Source organism: Gorilla gorilla, chromosome 4 (assembly GCF_029281585.2).
Source record: "Gorilla gorilla gorilla isolate KB3781 chromosome 4, NHGRI_mGorGor1-v2.1_pri, whole genome shotgun sequence".
NCBI classification, from domain to species: Eukaryota; Metazoa; Chordata; class Mammalia; order Primates; family Hominidae; genus Gorilla; species Gorilla gorilla.
In genome coordinates, this window is record NC_073228.2 from 172,570,065 (window position 1) to 172,595,020 (window position 24,956).

Below are 24,956 nucleotides of genomic sequence, written 5' to 3' on the forward strand. Positions count from 1 at the left end.
TCCCAGGTTCATGCCATTCTCCTGCTTCAGCCTCCCGAGTAGCTGGGACTACAGGCGCCTGCCATTGCGCCCAGCTAATTTTTTTTGTATTTTTATTAGAGACGGGGTTTCACCGTGTTAGCCAGGATGGTCTCGATCTCTTGACCTCGTGATCCACCTGGCTCAGCCTCCCAAAGTGCTGGGATTACAGGCGTGAGCCACCGTGCCCAGCCCAACCCCTGTTTTAAATATATAACCAGCTACTCTGGGTCACTCAACTCAGATGCCCTCTCCTGTCTTTCCACACCCTGTCTCCCCAGTACCACAGCCATGTCTTTCATCTTTATTTCCTCATATTTCTGACCCACATCATAACTTACAAGGAAGGTGGATTTATTTCTATTATGTAAATGATGAAACTAAGGCTCAGAAAGGCTAAGGACATTCCTAGTGTCACATAGCTGGGAAGGGCAGAGCTGAACTCAGAACTCATATAGGCTTGTCTGCCCATTTTCCTTCCACACCGGGAGTTGTGGCAGCTCTTGAGAAGTGGAAACATTTGGCAGCCCTCACTTTTATTCCAACATGGCAAGCACTGGGATGAGCTGAGTGACATCTGTCCCTTTTGATGAGATCTAGGCCCATATTTTTCCAGAGACCTCACCACTCCCTTTTGTTGCTTGCTTGCTGATGCTGGGAGTTGGCTGACACTTATCATGTGTTTGTGCTGTTGTTTTCTGGGGCATACAGAAATATTCTCTATACTCATGTTCCTATCAAAACTGGGAGGATGAAAGATTCAAAGTGCTTGAGTTTCACCTCAAATGGGAGAGTACATATTTCTTCGCAGAAGCAAAGACTAGCAGATCCTGTTCAGAAGACAAATATGCGCTTGGCCAGCTTGATTCATCTTAATATCTGCCTCACGCCCACAAGCCTGTAAGTTTCTGTCTTCAGGTTAAAAACAAAGTACATTTCTCTGGTTTGAAATAAAAAGAATAATTCCTGGTAGGTGATGGGTGATGTTTGTGTTGGGACCCTGAAGCTAGTGGGGCACTGGACCCCAGTGACAGCCATGATCCTCACCCAAGTGTGCCCTTCTCTCAGCTGGCCCCCCAATGTGCTCTCCACTGCACCCAGTTACACAGCATTTGCTGGAGCCATGACCAAGGTGGTGCCTGCAGGCAGGGACGGAGGGAGGAAAGCGATCTGAGTAGCACCAGTGAGATCCAGATGCTGCCCAGGGCCTAGAAGGCCTCTGTCATATTTGTCTACAGGGAACTGATGGGTGGGAGCATGGGTAATGAGAAAAAACGAGGTGGTACAATCCACTCTCATTATAAGTAAGCATCCCTAACCAGAATGTCCGAAATTTTCCGAGTGCTGATATGATGCCACAAGTAGAAAATTCCACACCTGACACCTTTGCTTTCTGAAGGTTCAATGTACTTGAACTTTGTTTCACGCATAAAATTATTAAAAATATCACATAGCTACCTTCAGGCTGTGTATATGGTGTACATGAAACACAAGTGAATTTCGTGTTTAGACTTGCATCCCAGCCTCATGACATCTGATTGTGTACACGCAAACATTCCAAAATCCAAAAAAATCTGGAATCTGAAACACTCCTGATCCCATGCATTTCAGATAAGGGATACTCAACCAGTACTCACAGTAGTTATGTTGTACACAGTTGCTGGGAACACTGCATTAGTGAATACCAAAGCATTGCTCTTAGGGAAATACAAGATTAGGGTCCTGCGAGCCTCTGGTCTCCACATTTTTATCAACCTATCGACGTATAACCTTGTTATATGTATGCTTCTGTTTAAAGCTAGCTTATGTAATACATATGGCTGATCCATAATGTTGAACTCATGGCCAGCAGCACTATAACTCAAGCCTGTAATAAAACTGCTCTCACGCACATATGTCCTCTGTAAGACACATCACAGCCTTTGCACACTTAGGATGGCTAGACAGCCCTTCAGCAGTATGTCTGGGGGGCCATTTTAAACAGCAAAATCACCAACAAAAACCACAAACATGCAAAACACACGGCACTGAATATAACACAAAAGGACACTGGTTTACAGCATGAGAGGTGACAGAAGAAGGCAGAGCGTGGCCTCACTCGACCCCAGCTGGGAACATGGGTGTGGGTGACTCTGTTTTTGTTTTGGTTTTTGTTTTGTTGTTCTGTGCACACCCAAGAACGACTGTGAAGGCACGGAGAGTCTTGACTTTGGACTTACACAAATGTTGGTGAGTCGGCGAATTCTCAAATATGGAATCCATGAATCATGAGGATGGACTTTACTTCCCTGGTCTTCGAGGCACACCTGAACTCTGGGGCCAGGAGACATGAAGTATGGGGTGGGGTAAGGGAGAGGGGCCAAAGAGTGCCCCCCTGGGGATGAGATGGTAAAGAGCCTCCTCTTCTGTGCTGGTACCTCTGCTGGGGGACTCGGCAGGGAAGACGAGGAGAAGCAAGCCAGCCTCACACTAGCATGACTGCAGGTGGACCCAAGTCTGAATGCCAGCTCTGGGACCCATTAGCTGTGTGGTCTTAGAGAAGTCACAGAAACTTTTTGAGCCCTGGCTTCCTCACCTGCACAAAGGGGACTGTGAAGCCAGAACTGGATGGGTGGGTGAAGACTCAGTGAGACAATGGGTGTGAGGCAGGGAGCATGGTCCTTAGCTCAGGACAAGGACTCTACTGGTGCACCAACATCATTCTCATTACCTTTATGACTAGGCCTGAGCTCCTGTGCAGGGAGAGGGTTAGGATGATCTGCATCTCTGGCAGTGGAGAAGCCAATATAGGCAAGTGGGCCCTTGCCTAGGCCAAGGCATGGTCAGACCCACGGACTCCTGGAGGAAACCCACTGTGGGAAGCTGCTGGCATGTTCACTCTGATGTGTACCACTGATGCAGGGGTCTTTTGATTCCATTTGAAAACAGACATTTAACTGTCACCACACAAAAATTGCCAAATAGCATATACCTTAGATACCCGTGCCCCATTGCCAGTCCTTACCTGAGTCCCACCCACCAGCCCTGGGGTAGGTGTTGGATGGCGTGTAGGGGTGGGGTGAGCAGAGGGTCCAGGGAGGGGTCAGGGATGGTGTGGAATGCTTGCTCTGTATAACACTCAACTAAAACCATGAAGCATCACTTTGGTCTGTGTCTACATGTCTTGCTTCCTAACAGAGGCCACAGTGGGGCTGAGGAGAAGGCTGGGAGGGACTGGAGCAGAGGCTGGGGGAGAGGCCGGTCCCCTGGTTCCTCTAGTCTAGAACACAGGCTCTGGCTAGAGAACAGAGGCTGCTGCCAAGTTCCTGAAGTTGACTTACATTTTCCGCAGGTTGGGCAACTTCTTGAAGATGCCAGTGGCCTCCAGAACAGATACCTCATTGTCATTCAGTCGCCTGTGTAGGAAGCAAGATGAGTGGTAGGTTAGCTGTGGACGAGGCCCCTCCTTTCACCCCCCATGGCTTTGCTGCATTGCTGCCTGAACCTCACACTCGGTGAAGGTCCACAGAGCCATCGGAAGCTTTGACATCAGTCCCATCAACAGAGGGGCCCAGCAGTTTGGGGAGGCATATGCAGTGCTGCTTCCTCCTTCTCCTGGAGGAAGCCTCCTTCGGCTGGGGTTTAGGGGACTTTCTGAGTATTCCGCGTGGGCATGCGTTGTTTTCAGCACCCATCAATTACCAAGGATCTGTTTTCATTTTGTGGACATACCAATGACAACTTAAAACCCCCAGGAAGGTTTCTCCAGGGTCTCCCAACCCTCCAAGCCCTTCAGCTCCTTCCTAAGCACTTCCCTCTACCAGGAGCAGCTCGGGAACTTCACAGGTATTCAGGGAGAGCAGCAGGGCAGGGAAAGGGGCCTGCTGTTTCCTCTGATGACTTGTGAAGTTAGAGAGGACAACAATAATAATAATAATGAAGACCACTACCACTCATCCAGGGCTTACTCTGTGCCAGGATTCAAGATGAGTTCCATGCTTGCATTATCTTTCTTAGTCTCCCCAACCACTGTAGGAGGTAGGCATTAATTATCTCCCCCATTTGACAGCTAAGAAACTGAGTCTCAGATCCAAGGAGCAAATGGCCTAATCTTAGGAAGCCTGCCAGAGTCAGGTGTCAGCCCCATGTCTGTCGGTCCCCACATGCTGTGCCTTTGTCCTCCACGAGGCTGTAACTTTTCAAAAATTTTTTAATTAAAAAAATTTTTTTTTTCCAGAGACCGGGTCTCACTCTGTGACCCAGGCTGGAGTGCAGTGGTATGATCATAGCTCACTGCAGCCTTGAATTCCTAGACTTATGTGATTCTCCTGCCTTAGCCTCTCCGGTAGCTGAGACCACAGGTGCATGCCACTATCATGCCCAGCTAATAAAAAAAAAAATTTTTTTTTTTTTTTTTGTAGAGACTGGGGTAAGGGAGTGGGGTCTCACTATGTTGCCCAGGATAGTATTGAACTCCTGGCCTCAAGTGATCCTCTCCCCCTGGCCTCCCAAAGTGCTGGGATTACAGGCATGACCCACCCACCATGGCCCAGCTATAATTTTTTAGCTCTTTTTTCTGATAAACCAACACATCCCTTTATTAACATGGCTAATTGGAGGCTCAGATATATTTAATCATTCTAGTTGTTTTCTCACTTCACTACCATTCTTTATTTAGCACCCAACTTTCTGGTTTTACTGTAAGCTCCGTAAGGGTTGGCAGGGACTACCTGCTCTGCTCTGTTGTAGAAACTGGTGGGCCTAGCATGATGCCGGCTCACAGTGGGTGTTCAGAAAATACGTGTAGAATGAAGGAATGAACTGTCTTTATTTGCAAGCAAGCTGTCCACAGGAGATGCCTGGGTATCTACCTTCAGACCAGTATGTGAAAGACAGCCAACAAACACCACATGACTGAGCCAGGAAGGGGTCACCTCCAGGAGACCCTGCCCACGCTGGCTCCGGGTGACTGGTGTGTGGGGAGGAGTAGGGAGTTCACGCCGAGGTTGGACTTACAGGTCGGTGACATATTCAGGGAGGTGGCTTGGGATGCGGGCCAGCTTCTGGTTGGAGCAGTCCACAATCGTGCCCTCACAGCGACACTTCTCGGGGCACACGAGGTCCATGAAGCACTCGCTGCTGAACCTGCTGCGGTAATCCTCGGAGCCTGGGAGGGGCCAAAGAGGGGACGTCAGCGTCACCCGAGTTCCATGCACAGCCCCAGGTTGTGGGTATTGGGGGTGGGAGACAGAGATGGAGGAATGAGTTGGGGGCTGTTAGGGGTCAAGTAACAGGCATGGCATCGCCTTTGCTATATGGCCACCTTGCTGGTGCCTTCCCTGTCCCCAGCCTTACTGCCTCCTTCCCATGGATCTTTGTTATTCATTACCATCCTCAGGGAGACCAGACTCAAGATCTGTGGGCCCTTATGCTTTTGGGGGTCACAGATGTTTTTAAGAAGCTGATGAAAGTTATGAATGTTCTCCTCGGGGAAGTGCTCCTTGGTGCAGGTGTACAGTCTATGATTTAGGGGGGCTACCTGCTTCACAACTCCTATCATTCATGGACCCTCTAAATGTTCATGAAAATCCAAATGACAAGATTTTGATGATGCTTTGACGGGGGCTATGCCAGGGGTAGGGATAAATTATGGGAAGGGGTTGCAAACTTAGGGGCCTTTATTACCCCAGCAGGTAATAAAATGAGTACAGGCCAAGTACATGGCAATAAATGACCATCGACACCTGGCTGTAAGATTGGGAAGACAACAATGAGGGTTGGGAACCTGGGGAATTGGAGCCCCAGCCGTAATGCTTGGAAATTTGGCTCAGGGTTGCCTGATGTTGCTTTTTTTTATTTTTGTTTTTTAAAAAGAGAATCCATATAAACAATATTAGTAATAAATTCCAATTTAAAATGCCGTGAAGATGAGCAAAATGTATCTGAGGGTCAGATTTGGCCTCTGTTTTTCAGAGCACATTCTACGTAACTATAGTGAAAGGCACGTTCTGATGAGCTAAAAGTTGGAGCTGAGATTTGCTTTTTTGAAAAGCAAATCTCCCGAAGTTGCACAGTAATGGTAATGGGACCAACAATGTGGTGTCTCTGAGAAATGCCTTGGCGAGTTGCCTCAATGATCACAAATGATCCCTGGGCACCGGGGCAAACCTCTGTGAGACCTTGAATCATGCTGGTTGGAACTGAAGGAGCTCTGGTTCTCCCATCAGACATAAGCTTATTGATGGGGCCGGGTTTTCTTCATCCTTTCACACTCAACATTTCACTAGCACAATGCGAGACACAAAACAAGAGATGGGTCCACATTTGTCCAATGCACAAGTGGGGTGTCATGAGCACCTGAGTGTCCTGTACATGAGTATTGGGAAGTGTTTCAGAGAATGTGAACATTATTTGTTTGCTCCACTAGGTGAGGCAACTTGGTGATCTTATTTGCATTTAGGAGCATTAGCTTTTCATGGGTTTTAGCAGAAGGGAGCACAGGCTTGTTCAGGCCTTGGCAACTTACTAGTCTCAGTCTCTCTCCATGTAAAATGGGAATCAAATAACTGCCCTTATCTTCCAGGGGCTGTTGTGCAGATGAAAGTAACATTAAGGAGGTGGAGAGCCTCAGGAGTTGTATGCATGCTTGTGACTCTAGCACTGTTTTTTTTCCTACAACCTGGCAGAACATTTGGCAGCTCAGAGGCTGTGAAAATATGAATGTAGCTAGCAGTAACAGTGGCCATTTACTGAACATATACTGAGCCGGGCACTATTCTTTCCATTTCAAATGAATGATCTCATTTAATCCTTGCAACACTCTGAGGTTAGGATAACTCTATTTTATAGACAAGGAAACTGAGGCCCACAGGTCACTCAGTCTGTGCAGGCTGCTGTCTGGTTCCATGTGGTTAACATGTTTTGCTGCAGACGTGCTTCTCCCCAAAGGTTTTCCCAGGTCCCTGTAGGAATGATCATCTAGCCAGATTTGGTGCAGGTGGATTGAATGGGGTATTTTTCCATAGTGGGCTATGGTGGGGCAGGACGCAGATCTCTTCCACCCTCTTAGTTTTGCATGCCTTCTGTGATTTCCTTGTGGTAATTCCTGATCGAGAATGAACTTGGTGGGTCTCTAATTCTGATGTGACACTACCTACCTAAGACAGGGAGTCAGAAGCCTGGTCCTGTCCTCCTTTCCTTCTCTGCTCTCTCTCCATTCCTGCTCCTCCATCTCCCCTTCTACCGCTAGGCTTGTGTGAGCAAACTCCGTGCACGTATCCCCACAGTTATTCGAGTGGCTTCCTGGTTCATTGTATTATGCAAATCTCCTGCCCTTGGCTTGCCAGCTTCGTCCCTTTTGGTAACTCTGACCTGCACCATTTTCTTCCAGACCCATCAGCGTGCCGAGTCCTGGGCGAATTTCATTTTGCAAACCCTGTTAGATGACTACCTTCTCTTGTTCTCTGCACCAGTGGATCCACAGACTGATGGCACGAAGGGGCATTGCACACACATACAGAGATTTTTCCTTCACAATGTGTCTATAATGGGATCCTTGCAAAGCGAAGGAACCCTGACTGCTGATCAAAGGCATAAAGACAGGAGGAAGAACAGTTTGCTCTTCAAGGCGATGAGCCTGAAGGCGTGCACCGGCTGGGCTGTGGCTGGGGACAGACGCCTATTAAATGCATTTTCATTTTAATCAAGGTGAGAGCAGCCTGTAGTTAGCAGGAATCGCTCTCAGTAGTATAGTTAGATTATAACTGGTGGACCTCTGCAATGGAGCCGCTGACCCATTTTAATGAAATGATTTTGCAATTAGATTCGATGGACTAATGTGTTCTTTCCAGCATTTTTCCCCCTGCTGTTTTTGTTATTGCCCTGGTTTGTAATAACAAGGGGGTCGGAATGTGATATTTTATACGAGTGGGAGCCAGGAATGTTAATAACGGCGTATGTACATAACCGAAAAAGTTCGTTCCCCAGTCAGAGCCAGCCCGAAATGCCATCTCCATCACTTCATATTTCATTACCGAAACTACTCAGGGTTTCTCAGAGCCATTTGTTATGCCTAATGCTCATAACTACCCCAAAGTATTTTTAACTTTTCCAGAGCTTTAAAAGTCAATTTCAATCTCAGTGCATATTTGTCACTGCCAGAAATACTTAGTAATAGAGGACCAACTGCAATAGGCTGTTGCTTCTTCTCTTTGGGGTGAGTTCAGACAGGAGAGATCCCAGAGGATTTGAAGAAGGGCCGTAAAACTCAACCTCGGCTGAAACCAGCCTTGGAAGAGCTGATGTCATCTGGCATCTTGCCTGCTCCTGCCCCTGGAGCCCTCCTCCCCTTTCGCGGGCAGCTCAGAACAACGACACTTGGTGCGTGATCACAGACAAGCTTTAATAGATCAGGGGGTGGGGGTAGGAGGTGGAAATTACAGCAACACAATTTTATTATACATCCCTGTCCTACAGCCACTTCCCAGGAGGAACACTTGTCACATTTGGATGACCAGGGGTGTGGGACAGGTAGGGAGCCAAGCTCCCATGTTTGAATGGACTTGGCTGGGTTGGGATCAGAGGCCAGCACCAGGTCCAGGATGGCTGCTGCCATCAACGGTATGCATTTTGTATCATCCTTTGGGCAGCCAGTTTGCTGACTGGGAGTCATAAATTCATTGTTATCTGATCATCATGGACTTGCTAACTCATGTTTCCAGAGCTCTCCTCCCTCCCCTATTCCCAATATCCCTAAGATGAGTGGAATAAAAGAAAGGAGGAAAGAAGCAGAAAGAGGAAGTGGGGGGAGCGTAAGTCCTGTCAGGCCTCATCAGCTTGAAAAGACAGTGATGTGAATAAGCAAAGGGTCATAAGTGATGAATGACTAAGGAGAACACTGCCAGGCACACAGACATCCACTCATGGGCAAGGCTGGGGGACCAGCTGCCAGTGGCTGGAAGATGCCAACTGTTTTACTAGGAGTTTGGTCACCAGTTGGGCAGGGAGCTGTCCTAGTAAGCTATCCCCATTGGAGTCTATTACGAGTGCAGCCATCTGCCTGAAAACAGAGGGAAATACCCACGGTCTGAGGCTGGCACTGCCTCATCACAGCCTGTGGCTGCGGGGCCAGTAAAGCACTGATGGAAGGGCACCATTATGGACCCACTCCCAGAGGCCTGGTCCCAGCCATGTTAGGGGCAGTGCCCAGGGCCTCAGAATGCCCCTCTCTGTAAGGTGGGAAAGGGAACTTCTCCAGGCTCAAGGATTTGCTCTGTGTTAAATGGGATCTTTGTATGTCCATGCTGGAGAGGAACAGCCATTTGAATAATGCTTTCTCTCTTACTCAAGTTCTTTCTACTAACAGATGAAAGTCTGAAAGGGAGAGTTTAAGCAAATTTCAAGTCCCTATCAAATCACAGTTTTTAAGTGTTCTAATTCAAGGCAATGGGGTTGTCCACAGCTGGGAAGGTGGGTATTACAGCAGTACAGTGCAGCCATTCTGGAATCAGATGACCCTGGGTTAGTTAGCTAACCTCTCTGAGCCTCAATATCCTCATCTGTAAAGTGGGACTTTAGATTTTGTGAACATTAAACAAGGTAACGATGTGAAAACAGTTCACTGCCTGGCCTATAGCAAGCACTCAATGTATGTTAAAAAATTACTAAGCAATGGTTGGGCTCCTGGTTCTGAGGGGTAACCTCAGATAGAGGAGGTAATAAGAGTCACACCTCATGATGGGGGCCCAGGGCTCAGCTTCTAGTTCTGAGCTAGGCTAAAGTTCCCACCTTAGCTCTCTCTTGCAGAATAGGATAAAGACTCCAGGACAGGAATGAACAACACAGTCTTCTGGGTACACTGGGTCTAGGATTTATCAAGAAACAAGCAAAATAAGAGGTACCAAGATCCCTCTCTTTATTATCAGAGATAGCAGGTTTCCACGTCCACACACACTCCCCTCCCCTGAAACAGAATTAGCACCAGGTGAGGAGCCCAGCACCTCCACGTTAACTGTGCTTTGCAGGTCAAGGAAACAGACTGCACTTTAGGTTTCATGGGGTTCAGGGACAGCGTTTTCATAAAGTATGGGAATGAGGTTCAGAAGGAACCTCGGGTTAAACCCAAAGTCTCAGACTCACATGAGTTTCACCCATTCTCATGCTGACATTCATTTCAAACAAAGTGAATACCAATAAAGGTGGTGGTGGGAGGGGTCGGGGGTCACAAGCAGTAGGAATTCCCCTTTGGGTTAGCTGTCACTTGGAAAAATGACCTTGGGTTGGGACTCTCCCATGAAACTATGGGGCATATGCCTTGGGTATACTTGTTCCCTTCCAGTGGAAGAAGAGACACAGTAGTTTCTGAGCTTGAACCTAGTTACTACTCCTTGTCTGACATCCAGACTAGATTTGGGGGAGGGTGACTCCATTTTGGGAAAGAGATGTGGATACAGATCTCTTTCCCCAGGGTGCTTCTCCAGACCCATTTCCCTCTGTATCTGCATCCTTTGAGACTCCTACCCTCCTGCCCTTGGTGAGTTGAGACTGGGAGAGGTGGGTCTGGCAGGTTGTGGGCTGCGGTGCTCCAGAGCAGAGGAGAGGTGTCCAGCGGTGGTGGCGGCGGTGGCGGGCCATGCTGCAGGAGAGCACGGTGCTTTCCGCGGTGCTTGACAGAACCATGTTCCGTTTCCATCGTTCCACCACATGGTTAGATCAAGCACAAAGGAAAGCCCCGCAGCGACTGGTCAGAGTCAAGGTCAGGAAGCAGCATCAGAGAGAGGACAGGAGCGCTCAGAGGAAGCAGCGTGGAGAAGCGGAAGCCGGAGCAGGCCGCCACTGAGCGTGATTAGTATCAGGAGTGGGGTTCCACTGGAACACTTCCGAAGATTGCAGCCCTGCTGCCCTTGTGCCCCACCCCAGGGGAGACACAGTAGGAAGGGAGAAGAACGAGAGGGAAATCACTGGATGCCCATACTCAGGAGCTTCAGGACAGCATGGTTCCTTCCCAAGGAAAGAAAGAACACTCAGACATCTGTGATCCTATCACATGCCTGAATTGAGCCTCTAAACTCCATTCAGTCACACCAGTTGGTCTGACAAGACATTAAACTTAGAAAAGCATCTTATGCATGCTTTGCAACATAGGCCCAATCCCCCCAACAGCTGAGTGGCTCCATCACAGTCATTCCTCTAGCCCCTTAAGTCAAGAGACAATCCACAGTTCCCAGCGGTCTAGCAAACCTTCAATGCTGTTCTTTAGGAAATAGCCCCCTTTGACATTCCACAATTCAGGAGTCTCCTTGATATCCTTTGAGGTCAGCAGGAACGCTCTGGCTGATAGACACTCATCCCAGATTATTTGAGGTTTAATAGAGGAGCAGTGTGGTGTCAAAAGAAAATACATCTCTCTAGCCAGAGAGAAAGACAGGAAAACAAATGGGGCCGTAGGGTTTGGACTGAGGAACCTGCAATCATAGTTGTTGTTTGAGAACACTGACTTTCACAGAGATGGTGGCCAGTGCGCCTCATGATGAAGGGCCTCTTTCAGACTAAGAGAAGGAAGGAAAGGGAAGCCAAGTGATGAGTCTGAGGGGAAGACACTGAATTCTGGGGTCCTTCTTGATTTCTTGTTCTCTTCCTTAGCTGGAAATTATGGGAGTGAACAGGATGAACCAATAACCACTGTCAGGATGCCAAAGGCCCAGCTGAGGGTACCCAGTTTTTATATTCCTCTCTGTGATAGTTCAGGGTCAGTTTCCATGAACCTGCTGACTTGGGACTTCCTCCCACTTGGCATTAGGCTGGAGATGTGCATCTTGAAGAAACTGGAGCTAAGGCTATGTGACTGAGACCCTCCCTGCCTGACCTCTGACATGAGAACCAGTATCAACATTCTTCCACTATGTGTTTTTGGGACTGGGCATATCCTCTAGATGGTCTCAGCATCTCAACGGTGCATAGGTTGTCTGCCATGTTGGACCAGTTAGGAAGAGCCAGCCCACAGCTCTGGGTCTGGCCTCTCCTCCTTCCTAAGGTCTCTCATCACATGCACTAGAGTCAGCCACTAGAATCTGGACTCCACTCTGCTTTGACACCTATGCAGGGCTCTGTGAACACTGTGATTCTGGGACTTCAAATGTGAGTTTGATTAGGACCCTGGTACCAGAGCAGGGGAAATCCATCCTGTTCGTGCAAACCGCCACCCTCACCAAGCCTTAAAATCTAATTTTCTTTCTCTTTGGTTTCTTTCTACAAAAAGAAATGGAGGGATTTGTAGGTAAATTATCAAGAGTCTTCACAGTATGTCAGAAGTCCTGGGTTTCAGATCTTGCCCTAAAAATAATACTCAATACCTTAGATAAGATTTTTCTGCTGTGTGGACCTCAATTTATCCATCTCTAGAATAAACTGGATGACCTCTAAGGTTTCTAAAAGTTCTGTAATTCCTTGAGAGCTATCTTGCTGTTTGCCATCTTTGGACACTTTGCATCATCACCCTCTGTACTTTTCAGCAAGAGAGTTTCTTCTCACACAAAGCGGGGAGGCATGAGGGAAGACAGACAGCACCCTGCAACTGCCAAGTGCTCCCAGGGATGGGCTTGGGGTCCCAGGCAGCCAGACGGAGCCTTTTCAGGAGGACTTAATCTGATGGTCCGATTACACCACCCGGCAGCATCCAACCCTAAACTGATCTTGCTGCCCAAGGCGGCGGATGCAGCTGATAGAGAGAGGCAGACACAGGCAGCTGGGAAACCAGACGCCCTGCCTAAGGAGGGGCAGGATGTGTTACGGAGCAGCCCTCAAATTGCCTCCTAATTACATCAGCTGTCTTTTCAATGGGGGTGCTTTTAGGAAAAAGTAAAATGCAGAGTTATTATCTGTCACATCCAGTCTGTGTCACCTGCCCCCCTTCTTTCTTCTGGAGCTTCCTGGAAACACAGAGCTTTAGATCTATGTTTTTTCTTTCCCTCCAAGGCCAAGGCAGGTCTGGAACCCCATGTTTCTCAAAGCCAAGGCCTTTGGAGCTCAGCAGTCATGCTTTCTTTGCAATGACATAAAATAAAAGCAAATAGAGTGCTACGTGTCAGTCTCATGCTAGCTCCAAACATCTCTACTTTTTAGGAATAATCTTTCACTTAGCATTGATTTTTTTTTTAAAAAAGGTATCTTAGAGTCAATCCAAGAACCTGGCTCCTTCTCCCTGTTTCTTTTTTAAAATGTTCAGCCTCCCCTCCCCCACATAGGAAAAGCAGCCAGGATCCTGCAGATCTACAGGTAGGACGATAGTGGCAGAGCTAGAGTTAGAACTAAGCTCTACTGCTTCCTAGGTCCACTTTCTATTTTCCTTTTCTCCTACTTAGTTCTTTCTGTAGCCCCACCCCCCCCTTGCCACCCCCAACCACAGTCATGCCCAGAAAATTGCCAAGACTGTGTTCCTGGGGAGATACCAGTCCTTGGATCCTGCACTCTTTCCCTGCTGTGCCACGCAGGGCCGCCACATCCATTTGGGGTCCCAAGTACTAACAGGATACTTATGAGACCAAAGGGTCAAGGTTGGCAGATAATACCCTGCCCTCCTCTGGCTCTCACTGTCCTTCTTTTTGGGTACCACTGTTTGGCAGAGCTAATTAACTCAGCCCTGGCCAGACAGGGGTAGGAATAGAGGCCAAGGTTGGCGTGAGTCATGAGGAAAGGTGCGGGGAAAGGACGATTGTGCTTTGGGTGAGATTTTCTTTCCAGAGATGTTGCCAGGCCCAGGAAGGAACCTGAGGACAGTGTTCAGGGAGTGGGTAGGGGTGGGAGCATGAGACCAGGGAAGGAGGTCATCCAAGCAGCTGATTGTCATCCCCAAATATTCCTTCTCTCCCAGATGCTGTGTGGTGTGAGGACCAAAATGAACCCGAGGTTTAGTCCTGCCTCTGCTGTTTGCTGGCTTGTGAACTTGGAGTGCCCCTTCACCTCTAAGTCCTCAGTTCCCTCTCCTATAGAGCAAAGGGCTCTCCTACTGACTTCCCAGGACCATTGGAAGAAGCAAATCAGACTAGAAGCCTCCAGTACCACGCTCATCGCAGGTGAAAGATGGCTGTTGTAATTGACATCATTATTCTAGGGAAGGGAAGTTGGTACCAACTTTTCACAGTGCCACAAAGTCTCTGTATTATCTCCAAGCCCTCCCAAAGTATTAGTTTCTGTTAAAAAAAATTTAAAGAGCTAAAGCTTATCATTCTGGAGACATGGACTAAAGAATTTGACTTAAAGGACAAGAAGATGTTGTAAGAAGCACAAGTCTGCCTGGGAGTAACCTCTCCCCACGCTGGCATTCTCCCCGGGAAGACTCGCCTGCATCAGAAGCTCCTGGGCAAGGGGAGAAGCACTGCTCTTGCTGCTGCACACACTGTGAGGGTTGGCTGCAACCCACCTGGGCACTTCATGCTATCAATCTTTCACCATTGGGGGCACAATGCAGTTTGGTGATTTTTTTTCCAGTAGAAAAGAACACAAATGATAGTAATTTTTAACTGCCTGTTCATGTAGCTGTCGGGTCAAGGGGAGCTACTTCTCTTTCCAAGATAGGCTGAGAATTCCCCTGCTGTTTTCCCCCATGTCCTTCCTGGGTGCAGTGAGAAGGAAGGTTTCTAGAGAGATCCTGGGCACAGAAGAACGAGGCTTTGTTTCTTCCCAAGCACGACTCTTTACTGTTCTCTCCATACTCAGAACACAGTAATCAGGGATGGAGGAGCTAGCTAGTGAAAGTGTTTTTCGTGAACATGTGAAACCTATAATATACTGTGGTCAAAGGGCTGTACCATGGTCTGTCTCCGAAGGGAGTGGGAGGTCCCCAAGATTACACACCATCTGTAGCCTCGCCTGAGCTATATTTATTTCTCTACTTGCCCTTTGGGGAGCACACTTTGAAAACGAAAAATATAAATCTTAGCCTGTAACAGGCACATGTGCAAAGGCCGCCCCAGCCCCACCTTCTACTTAGCTCTTGGAGACATGCTGCTGCCTGGGTTCTGTCTCCCCTGCAACCGTCTCCTCCTCCCCATGCTTTTATTGTGTGTGTATGTGTGTGTGTGTTTTATTTTAAATCCATAAGGTAATTGGTTTTCTGCAGGGCTAACTGAATTTCCCCAATTTAATTTGCAAAGATGCTCCCCAGGAGCCATTACAGCGCTCGCTGTCCTCCAGATTGGATTATTGGCCTCTCTGGGGCTGCTGCATTCTGAGTCAGAAAGCGGGGCCCAGCCCCGTAACCTGATTACCTGAGCAGCGGAACTTCTTGCTCTTGATCTGGCTGATGCGCTTGTTGGCGAGTCGGCGCGGGCTGCTGCAGCGGGCCCCGCTTGTCTCAATGGGGTTGTCCTGGAGGTAGTCGGCCAGCCACTTCAAGTGGCAGTCGCACACAAATGGGTTTTGGGCTAAGTGGCTGTGAGAGGGATGGGGCCGTTAATCAGGAGTGACCCACGGCGTCTTGCTCCACCACCACCACCCTGCCTCGCGCTGGGCCCTGGCAATCCACTGCAAGGACTGGCCTCCCGCCTCATCGCCCCAGGAAGCCTTAGGGGGTGCTACTTTCAGACAGGGCTCAAAGAGGGGGTCTGAGGCCTGCTGTCTGCAAAAGACAGTCACAGATGCAGCTAGCATCTGGTCTGGGGAATCAGTCTCCCAGCTCTTCCCACTTGGGGCAAGACCCACCACCGATTGCTTCTACTCTCACCCACGCCAATTCTGACAGACAAACCCAGTCGTGGTTTGCACTTGGGGTAGAATGCATTTTATTTCTCTAAGCTCAATGACACTAGGCACATAAAGCAGCTGGCACGACGCCTGGCATATGGTGGGTGTTCCATATATAGTAGCGGGTATAGTTGTAATTATCCTTATCATCATAAGAGCACCATGGGTCTTGCTTCCCCTGCCTCAGTAAGAGAAACTGTGAAGCACTGAACACAGTGTTTGGCACGTGGTCGGCGTCAATATATAGCAGCTGCTCCTACTGTGTCTTGGTTCCTGTCTCTGGCTACAGAGGCAACAAGCACCAGATGACTTACAGGGTCTCCAGAAGCCCCGAGGCTAATTGCAGACCTGGGCATGGGGCTGAGGTCTATGCCTGAGACCGGAGCCATCAAAAAATGGGCTGAAATCTGTACTTGGAGGTCATCTATTTAAGTGAAATATTTATGAATACCTGTAGTGCATGGAAGTGAGGATATACTTCCCATAGAGGAAGAGTGCCCACCTCAGACGCTTGGTTTTGCAGGGTGGAGGGGGTTAAGCGGGGGCAGGAGTGGGCTATCTGCAGAAATGGAGTCTGCTCAGAATACACTGACCACAGGGGTTATGAGGGTAGCTCAGGACCTCCTCTGCCTGGATTCAAAACCTGCTCCTTACTAGCTGTGTAACCTTGAGGAAGTTACCTAACCATTCTATGCCTTGGTTTCCTTATGTAGAAACAAGAGATAGTAACAGCACCAAGTAGGGTCATTGTGAGGCTTAAGGGTTTTAAGACAGGGTAAGTACTCCATGTGGTGTCAAGCACGGTGTAAGTGCTTGGTACTGATAAGCTATTCCGATTTTTATTATTCTAGCTTCCCTGCAGGCTCTAGAACTCCTCCTGGGTGTGCTCGTGCTGCCCTCATTTGGGTGTTTTTCATGATGGGCATTTGGGGTCTCCTGCTGCTTGGGCACCCACTGGCACCCGAGGCAGTGTACTCACAGTGTCTGGATGGACTGCAGAGGGGCGAAGAGCCCCTTGCTGATGGTCTGCAGCTTGTTGTCATACAGGGAGAGCAAGTTGAGGTTCTGCAGGTCCTGAAACGTGTTCACCCGCAGGCAGTTGATCTTGTTGGCATTGAGGAGGCTGCAAGCAGAAGAGAGCCTGGTTGATTCACTAATCCTGGTAATTACCTGCGGGGCAAGGGTTGCACCTGCAGGGGATGGGCTGCAAAGCTCCCATCACTCATCCTTGCAGCCTTGAGCTCCTGCTGCAGAACAGAAAAAGAGAGAGACCTGCCTTCCTGTGTCTACCGAAACCCCAAACACTTCTGGGCACCTGCACACACTGTCACTACAGACACTATGCCACACACTGCTCTCACTTGGCAAAGCTCCCATCACTCATCCTTGCAGCCTTGAGCTCCTGCTGCAGAACAGAAAAAGAGAGAGACCTGCCTTCCTGTGTCTACCGAAACCCCAAACACTTCTGGGCACCTGCACACACTGTCACTACAGACACTATGTCACACACTGCTCTCACTTGGCACCTTCTCTTGCACCCATGGCCTTGAAGGAAGACCTGAAAAGGCACCCTAAGTGCTTCACTTTCTGTTTTAGGATTCAGAGCTTCCAGGAATTGGAAAGGAAAAAAAATCATTTGGCATAATTGTTTTAGAGCTTTAGTTGACTGACTATGGGCAATTTGATTCAGAAAATTCCTTACAGTTCTTTTGGATCACTGATCCTATTGGAAATCTGATGAAAGTTATATGTCATCCTCCTGGAAAAACTGCATCTATGTGTAGGCAGGCACATGTGCATACATATGGATTCTCTGTCATACACACGTGTGCACACCCACAGAGCACAGAGCCCCATGTGGTTTGACCTTGGCCCTTTCGCCAACCTCATCCTAACCCCACTCACCCCAAACTCACTACCCTTGAGTCCCACCACTGCATTTTTTTTTTTTTTTGAGATGGAGTCTTGCTCTTGTCGCCCAGGCTGGAGTTCAATGGCGTGATCTCGGCTCACTGCAACCTCCGCCTCTTGGGTTCAAGCAATTCTCCTGGCTCAGGCTCCTGAGGAGCTGGGATTACAGGTGTGCACCACCACACCCAGCTAATTTTTGTATTTTTAGTAGAGATGGGGTTTCACCATGTTGGCCAGGCTGGTCTCGAACTCCTGACCCCAGGTGACCTGCCTGCCTTGGCCTCCAAAGTGCTGGGATTACAGGTGTGAGCCACCACGCCCGGCCCACCACTGCATTTTCATTCCTCAGACACACCAGATTTTTCCCTAGGACCTTTGAACACCCTCCTTACCTTCTTTCAGCAGGGCTGCCTTCTTTTCCTGCTTTCCACTGTAGCTCAAATGTCTGCTCCTCAGAGAGGCTGGCCCTGACCCCCTCATCTACAATGGGACCCTCACTCCATTATCGTCTCTCACACCCCCCTGTTTATTTCCCTCCTGGCACTCATCGCAATTTGTGATTATAGGATATTTATCATTGGCCTTCCACACAGGATCAGGAGCTCTATAATGGCACCAATGACAGCTATTTTATTCCTCCCTTTCTTCTCAGTGCTTATTCTTTATTAAGATGTATAATAACTCCATATGCAGCTTCAAGGGTCTCACTTCTCTAAGGCAGCACCCATCCCTCACCCCTTCCAGGGTCAGCCTTCCTATCCATGAGGAAGCTGTTTTTAGCTCTTCAGACTCCCTAAAAATTCATCATAGGAAGCTACCCTTTGGGTGGAAGTCTGGGAAAGCAGAGGATGCCATGAGGGTGACAGGCAGTTTTCCAGAGCAGGGCTGGCAAGTCAAGCACATTGAGATCCTAAGAATTACCTTTACTGATCCTAGACTGACTAGACATGCCTTGTAGTCAATGTAAAATCATTTCTTATCCCCTCTCGAATGAAACTGGGGGAAGGGGAAAATAAACTAACCAGCAGAAATGTTGCATTTCAAGAATTTTACTTTCGAGGCTGGTTCAGCCCCTCCCTGGCGGGGAATGACATGTGAGATGGATGCCGGTCTGGCCTGCCTCAGGAGTATCTCCATACCAGGATCCAGGGGGTCTGCAGTTGGCAACGGTGGGGCTACCCATGGTGCTAAATCATCCATGCCACCTCTCCCTTAGCTACAGGCCCCATACTCCCCACGGTCCCGGTGCACCCCGCGTGCAGGCAAGCAGCTGTGGCAGTGACAAGTGGAAGAAGAACGGCCTGTTTAATCTGTCTAATAATGGGCAAGGTCCCAAGGGTTCACACAGATGTCCTCCTGCCTGACAGTGGGAAAAAAATGCTCATACTGCTAGAATACTGTGTTTTCCAAAGTGCTTTCCCAATGTCCCATTATTCTCACAGGAACCTGGGCAGATGGACAGAACCTGACTCACAAGTGACAGGGGAGGAAACTGACGCTGAGAGTTTGGCAGGTGTTTTCAAGGTCACACGTGTTTCTAGGGAGCATGCTGGAAGTGGTTATGATAATTGAGGTCTCTAGAGGGCTCAGTTTCTTCTTTATGAATGTCTTTTCTACCCATCCTATCGGTCTATACTCTTTGCAACATCCCTCCCCGTTGCAAATTCCGATGCTTTGTGTATTAAATTTTAGTCAGTGTCACTGCATTTTGGGGGCATTTGAAGGAAATGTGATAGAGCAGAGAAACAGGGAGAAAAGCTGGATGACTCAACGGGGTCCAGCAACCAGGGCTCAGGAATGGACCCTTCACACACACAGTGTTTTGATTTTTTTTTAAAGTACACACATAATGAGTGTTTTGTTCTAAACCTTGACATTCAGGGCCTTCTGAGTACATCATCTTGTCAAGAAATACTGAACTATTCAGTACACAACAGGTCAGAGGTGCCCATTTGATAGCCTGAGGATGGAATCCTTATTGCAGCATTTTGCGTCATGCCACATAAATGTGTTTTTTCAATCCTCCTGTTTTAAAAATTGGAAAATTTCATACAACACACACACACACACACACACACACACACACACACACACACCATACCACACCACACCACACCACATCAAATTTCTATTTTCTCTTGAAAAACAAAATTCAGGAGCTCAGGCAACCCTAGGTTCCCTGGAGGCAGCCATGGAGTAGCTGCCCCCTTTAGATAGGACATATGCTCTCTATTTGCCACAGTCCTCACTATTCCCTATTGTGTCCCCTTTACTAGTTTACTTGACCTTCCTTGCCTTAGTGGGCATTTAGGTTTGAAACCCCAGTGCAGATTCATAAGCCCAATTGTAGCAATTGGTTCTAGGGCACATTAGGCACTAGACAAGGACGATGGCCATGGGGAGAAAGAAATGGCAACTTGACTTGCCTTCATAAAAACTAAATGCCACGCTGGCAATCCTTCTCACTCATCAGGTCTATTGAGGCTCTTTTTTCCTCATCCAGATGCTCCTTTGTTTCCTATTGCTCGTAGATCTCTCAGCATGGGATGTTACTTCAAATATGTAAGGCATGAAAACAACCCAGGCTGGCAGAATTACTAGGCAAAGATAGCTCAAGGTGCAGAGCTCATGAAGCATGGAGCAAAAGAAAACACAAAAGGGCAGAGTCTCCTGGTCACTCATTCTCTCCCAGGATGCTTGGCTCCCTCAGGCGAGGTGTGTAGGTGCAGGGAGAGATAAAATTAAGCTGCTTATCCAGAATTAGATGCTGAGGACAGCCTCACTGGTCCCCAGCATCGGCAAGATCTAACAGCCTGTCCCTGTGCCCTCTTTCCTTTGGGAGGAAGGCTGGCAGCTAGTCAACTCAGCCTGGCTTCCATGAAAGGAGCTCTTAGCTATCTGGTACATGGACAAGAGTTGGAGGGGAATTTTAAAAGCACCATATTATGGAGCAAATAGAGAGTAAACAAACATTTGAAATGAGGTTTAGCAGTTCTATAAGGAATCCTGAACAAAGGCCTCGCTCTTTCACCGGAGGGATGGATTCCCCCTTTTTGCAGCAGAGATTCCAGGATGCTTGCTCCATCCTGGTTCATCCCCGTTTGAGGAGCATTGGTGTAACTGCTGTGTGAAATGATAATAATGCAGCATCCTCTCTAGAGACTACATCTCTGTGTGCTTTTCCCAGGCACTTTCCAGGTACTATCTTATGTAACCCCCACAACAGCACTATGATTATCTTCATTTTTCTGATAAGAAAACTGAGGTTCAGAGTGGTGACGGACTCAACCAAGGTCCCCCAGCAATAAGCGAAGCTCCAGCCTGTTTCACTCCAAAGCCATCTCTTACTTACTATTTAAAATCTATATTCTCTTTTCCATTTTCCCTATGTGTGAGGAGTGGCTATTTTTGCTAGCCTTCACTGTACCTGGGTATGCTTCAGATGGACAAAGGTCTGGTTGGGTTTGGAAGACCCTGCTTGCCTCTTGGGAGTGCAGAGGCATCTGAAGTCCTCCTGACTCCCAGGAAGGAGCTTCAGCATGGGATGCTGATCAAGCCTTCATTGGCACAAGGTGGCAGGTTCTTTACTGAGTGGCTTGCATCTGTATGAGGCAAGGCTTCCCCCTTCAGGATCACTGACTGAATGCCGACGTGGTAGCTGATATGCCTGGCTCTGTGCTCCCCTTACTCTGAGCAGGCCAGGGACAACCGTAGGACAGAGATAATAGCAATAGCACACAAGGTGGGATGTCCCAGCTGGCCTCATTCAAGAGGCTGCCTGGTACTCAAACTGACAACTGTGACATCCCAGCCAAAGACCTCACTTCAGCCCAATCTGCTGTTGGATCCAGTGAGTCAGGCTGGACTGCCTGGTGAATACTGTATTCATCGGTATTTCCCCAGATACAGATCCAGTGATCTTTTGGGGCCACCTGCTCCAGATCTATCTCTCAAAGGACCCTCGGAGATCATATAAATGAAAAGAGAGGGAAGGCTGAGATGATCCGACCAGGTGAACCACAGCCACCAGGTGAACAGCAGGGGCCACATGGCCTAACAGGTAATGCATATTACACACTTCACAAAGCCAGGTACTCCCATTTAATCTCCGTTTGACAGGTGACCCTTCTGGGACTCATAGAGCTTAAATAACTTTGACCAAAGTTCCACAACCCATAAGAGGTAGGATAGTATTTGGACTCACGCCATCATAGCCCAAAGATTTTGTTTCCAATCATCATGCTGCTGTGAGAGCCAGTCTCCTCTCACTAAGGGCCTGAGGGAGCCACCTGAGGCTGATGGGAGGCGGTGGAGGTACCCTGTTTGTAGCCACTCCCATCAACGCAGCGGGTGATTTTACAATAAGGCAGAACAACAACAAAAAGAGCCATGCTCCCATCAGAGGAAATTAAGGAGAGTGGCACATTGGAGAGTGGGAGAGCATGTACGGCACCTTCTAAATTTATTTCCAAGTGTGAGCTCTAGGAGGCCCTCTGCCACCCCCTGCCTTGGAGCACTTTCGGCTGCCACATATGTTCCATGTCAAGAGGTATTAGCACTCAGCCCATTGACTACCCAGCATAGCTGTGCTGCTGAGAGCTCTTGCTTTCTGGGAGCTGTGGCCTTCAGGAAAACCAAAGCAGAAAACAGAAGCCACTGGGAGTCAAAAAAGCTAGAGCTGGAGGAGGGAAATGAAATGCCCGTGTCGGGATTAGGGAGAACCCCCGTGACTCAAGTCTTTCTGCTAGGGGACCAGGGCTGGCCTGTGCAGAAAAGTCCCAGGTGTTCTTATCACTAGTAGCAGCTTCCAGCTTCTTTCATTTGGGGTCCAGGTAACATGGGGAGATGGCCCACAGGGGGAAAACCAGGTCCATTATGATCCACTAAAAGGACCCACCACACCCAGGCTTTTGAAAAGCCCCCTGGGGAGAAGATCGCTGAGCCCCACTGTTAGCTACTGCCTTTGCTCTGATCCGCTCGTCAATGAAGGTTGCCCTTGGAGCCCACAGGCCTTTTTTGCAAAGTTTGGAAAACACAGACATCTGGAGTCAGGCTTAATGATCAATTGCATCAAAATCACTTTGGCAACTCCAGCAATTCACATGTTGACTCAGTGGCCCAGTGCAATCATTCTGGTGGCGTCCACACTTGACCAAGGGTCTGTGGAGGACACGGGTTATGTTGCCCCTCCCACTTCTATGGTATTTGTCTGGAAATGCTGAAAGCATATTCCAAACTCCAGAGAGCAAGGCTTCCTCAGAAAACTGGTGCCAAGAAAGAATGCAGTGGCCCTTCCAGGAGAATGGATGAAGCTCTTCCAGAAAAGACTGTGGGATAGGAAGATGGGCCCAGGCTTCTGCCAAGAAAGATACTCTGTGGGCCTTCTTTTCCTAAAACAGGGATGGGGAGTCTGTTTCTGTTTCATGAACACTCAGATGCAGATACACAACAGGAGAAAGATGGCACCAACAGGCATCTGGCATAACCCTTTCTCTAGCTCCTTTAGTAGGAGAATTTACAAAAAGTGGGTTATGAAGGCTCTTTGTTATTTAAAAAAGTGCTCTGTGTGTCCCTGGAAGTAGTTATCACCTCTACACATTGGCATGAACGCTTAGTGAGGACACCAACTAGGGGAGCTATTCTGTACCCCTAATTAAGCTACAGGATATAGAGCCAAACTTTCCGCATTAATATGCCTTCCTTCTTTTTATTTCTCTAGTATTAACCCTCTGTCATCCTGAATTTCTTTATCCATTAATTGTAATAGGGACCACTCTCCCACCTTAGAACATTATGTTATCATCCTTTCCCTATAAAATATGGGGATTAATTTAGACCTTCAGCAACCTACTGAGGCTGGATGTGGGGAAGAACCCAATGACAGCTGATGCCATGAATTCTGACCCTGCCCAGAATCTTCTCTGTGCTTGAAAATGGGTGCTGTAGGCCACGTCTTGCTAAACACTCAAGGGGAAACAGGAAGAGCCCTCCAAGTCCCAACTAGGGGCAACAGTGGCTCTTCCCTTCTCTCCTGTTGGTGACTGCACTGCTTGTCAATGGCTGTGGGTTGTCATGGTGATTCCCGATGCAAGAGTAACCAGGCATGCAGCAACACCATTGGGCGGCCTGTCTGAAAAACAAGACCTCTTTCTACCCCAGAGACCCAGGAGGGTGCTAGGAATGGGCTGTAAGCCACTGGGTTTTCCTAAGGGAAACAGATGAAAGCTGAGATTCCGAGAGACCAGAGAGGGAGAACTATTATTTGGTTACCAGATCAAGTGACCTCACCTGTGGTGGCTTGCCCATTCCTTCCCTCATGACTATTAGGGTGGTAACTTTCCTATCTGATTGCCACATGGTTACCAATCAGTCCTTTAAATGGGGTGAACCATTCATTCAATGACTAGCATGGAATGATTCCAGAATTGAAGTCTACCCAATGGCTTTCCAGGTACACAAGAGAGGGAAGAACCCTTCCCTCAAGAACGCATCGCCAAGTCAGTCTGCTTCTTCTGCTGGAGAGAATTCTCATTGTCCCACCTCGATTGGGTCTCTAAACACAAGCAGCTCCTTGACTATCCTCTCATAGGGCAAACATTAGTGGGCTGATGACAATGAACCAGAGAAAGTTCCATGGACACATAGCCGTGAATTATGCTGAGCCATAACAAAAGGAGTTGATCTGCAGTTCAACAGCACCCTCTCTGTGGCTTGATCCATTGAGAATTTCTTGCTCTGCAGATCAAAAAACTGGCTCTGCAGATCTGCCTGTGACTGGGTGAAGCAGATGTCTCTGGATGGATGTGCTGTGGTTAAGGGCATGGACTACCCAGGTTCCAATCCTGGCTCCATCATGCTAAGTGACAATGGTCAAGTCACTTAACCCTCAGTTTCCCCCTCTGTAAAATGGGCCTTTCCACAACACCTTCCTCTTAGCATTGTGGTAGATTAAATGAGATGATGCACATGAAATTGCTTAGCAGTTTTGGGTCCTGAAGCATATTAAGTATTCAATAAATGTTAGCTGCTATTATTAGCAGTAGTAAGTAGTTCTTATGAAACAGCTGGTGGGGAAAAGTGAACTATAGGGAGTGAAGTTTTGCTCACTGCTCGGTAATTGGCATGTTGCTTGGCAAACTCCGAGAGCCTCAAATGGTCTTGTCTGCCTTCCAAGAAAATTAAACAACAGGTGCTAGAGTTGTCTTAACTTATTCCAGCCCGAAGACAGTCTGGTTTGGTTTAAGACCACCTGGAGCGGGTTTAAAAGCTTCCACCTCAAATGATTGCCCTCCCTACTTAAGTGGCTTTCC

At 48.3% G+C, this 24,956-nt stretch overlaps 1 protein-coding gene across 1 annotated transcript in view; it reads right to left on the minus strand.

Annotated features, from left to right (window-relative positions):
• The window catches only part of SLIT3 (slit guidance ligand 3), a 636,316-nt gene that overhangs the window by 91,659 nt on the left and 519,701 nt on the right, over nucleotides 1-24,956 (minus strand). Inside the window, exons 13-16 of the mRNA XM_019028107.3 lie at nucleotides 16,715-16,858; nucleotides 15,261-15,424; nucleotides 5,014-5,164; nucleotides 3,339-3,413 (exon numbers count right to left, since the gene is read on the minus strand). Of these exons, the coding sequence (XP_018883652.3) occupies nucleotides 3,339-3,413; nucleotides 5,014-5,164; nucleotides 15,261-15,424; nucleotides 16,715-16,858 (534 nt within the window). The remainder of the gene's footprint in view (nucleotides 1-3,338; nucleotides 3,414-5,013; nucleotides 5,165-15,260; nucleotides 15,425-16,714; nucleotides 16,859-24,956) is intronic.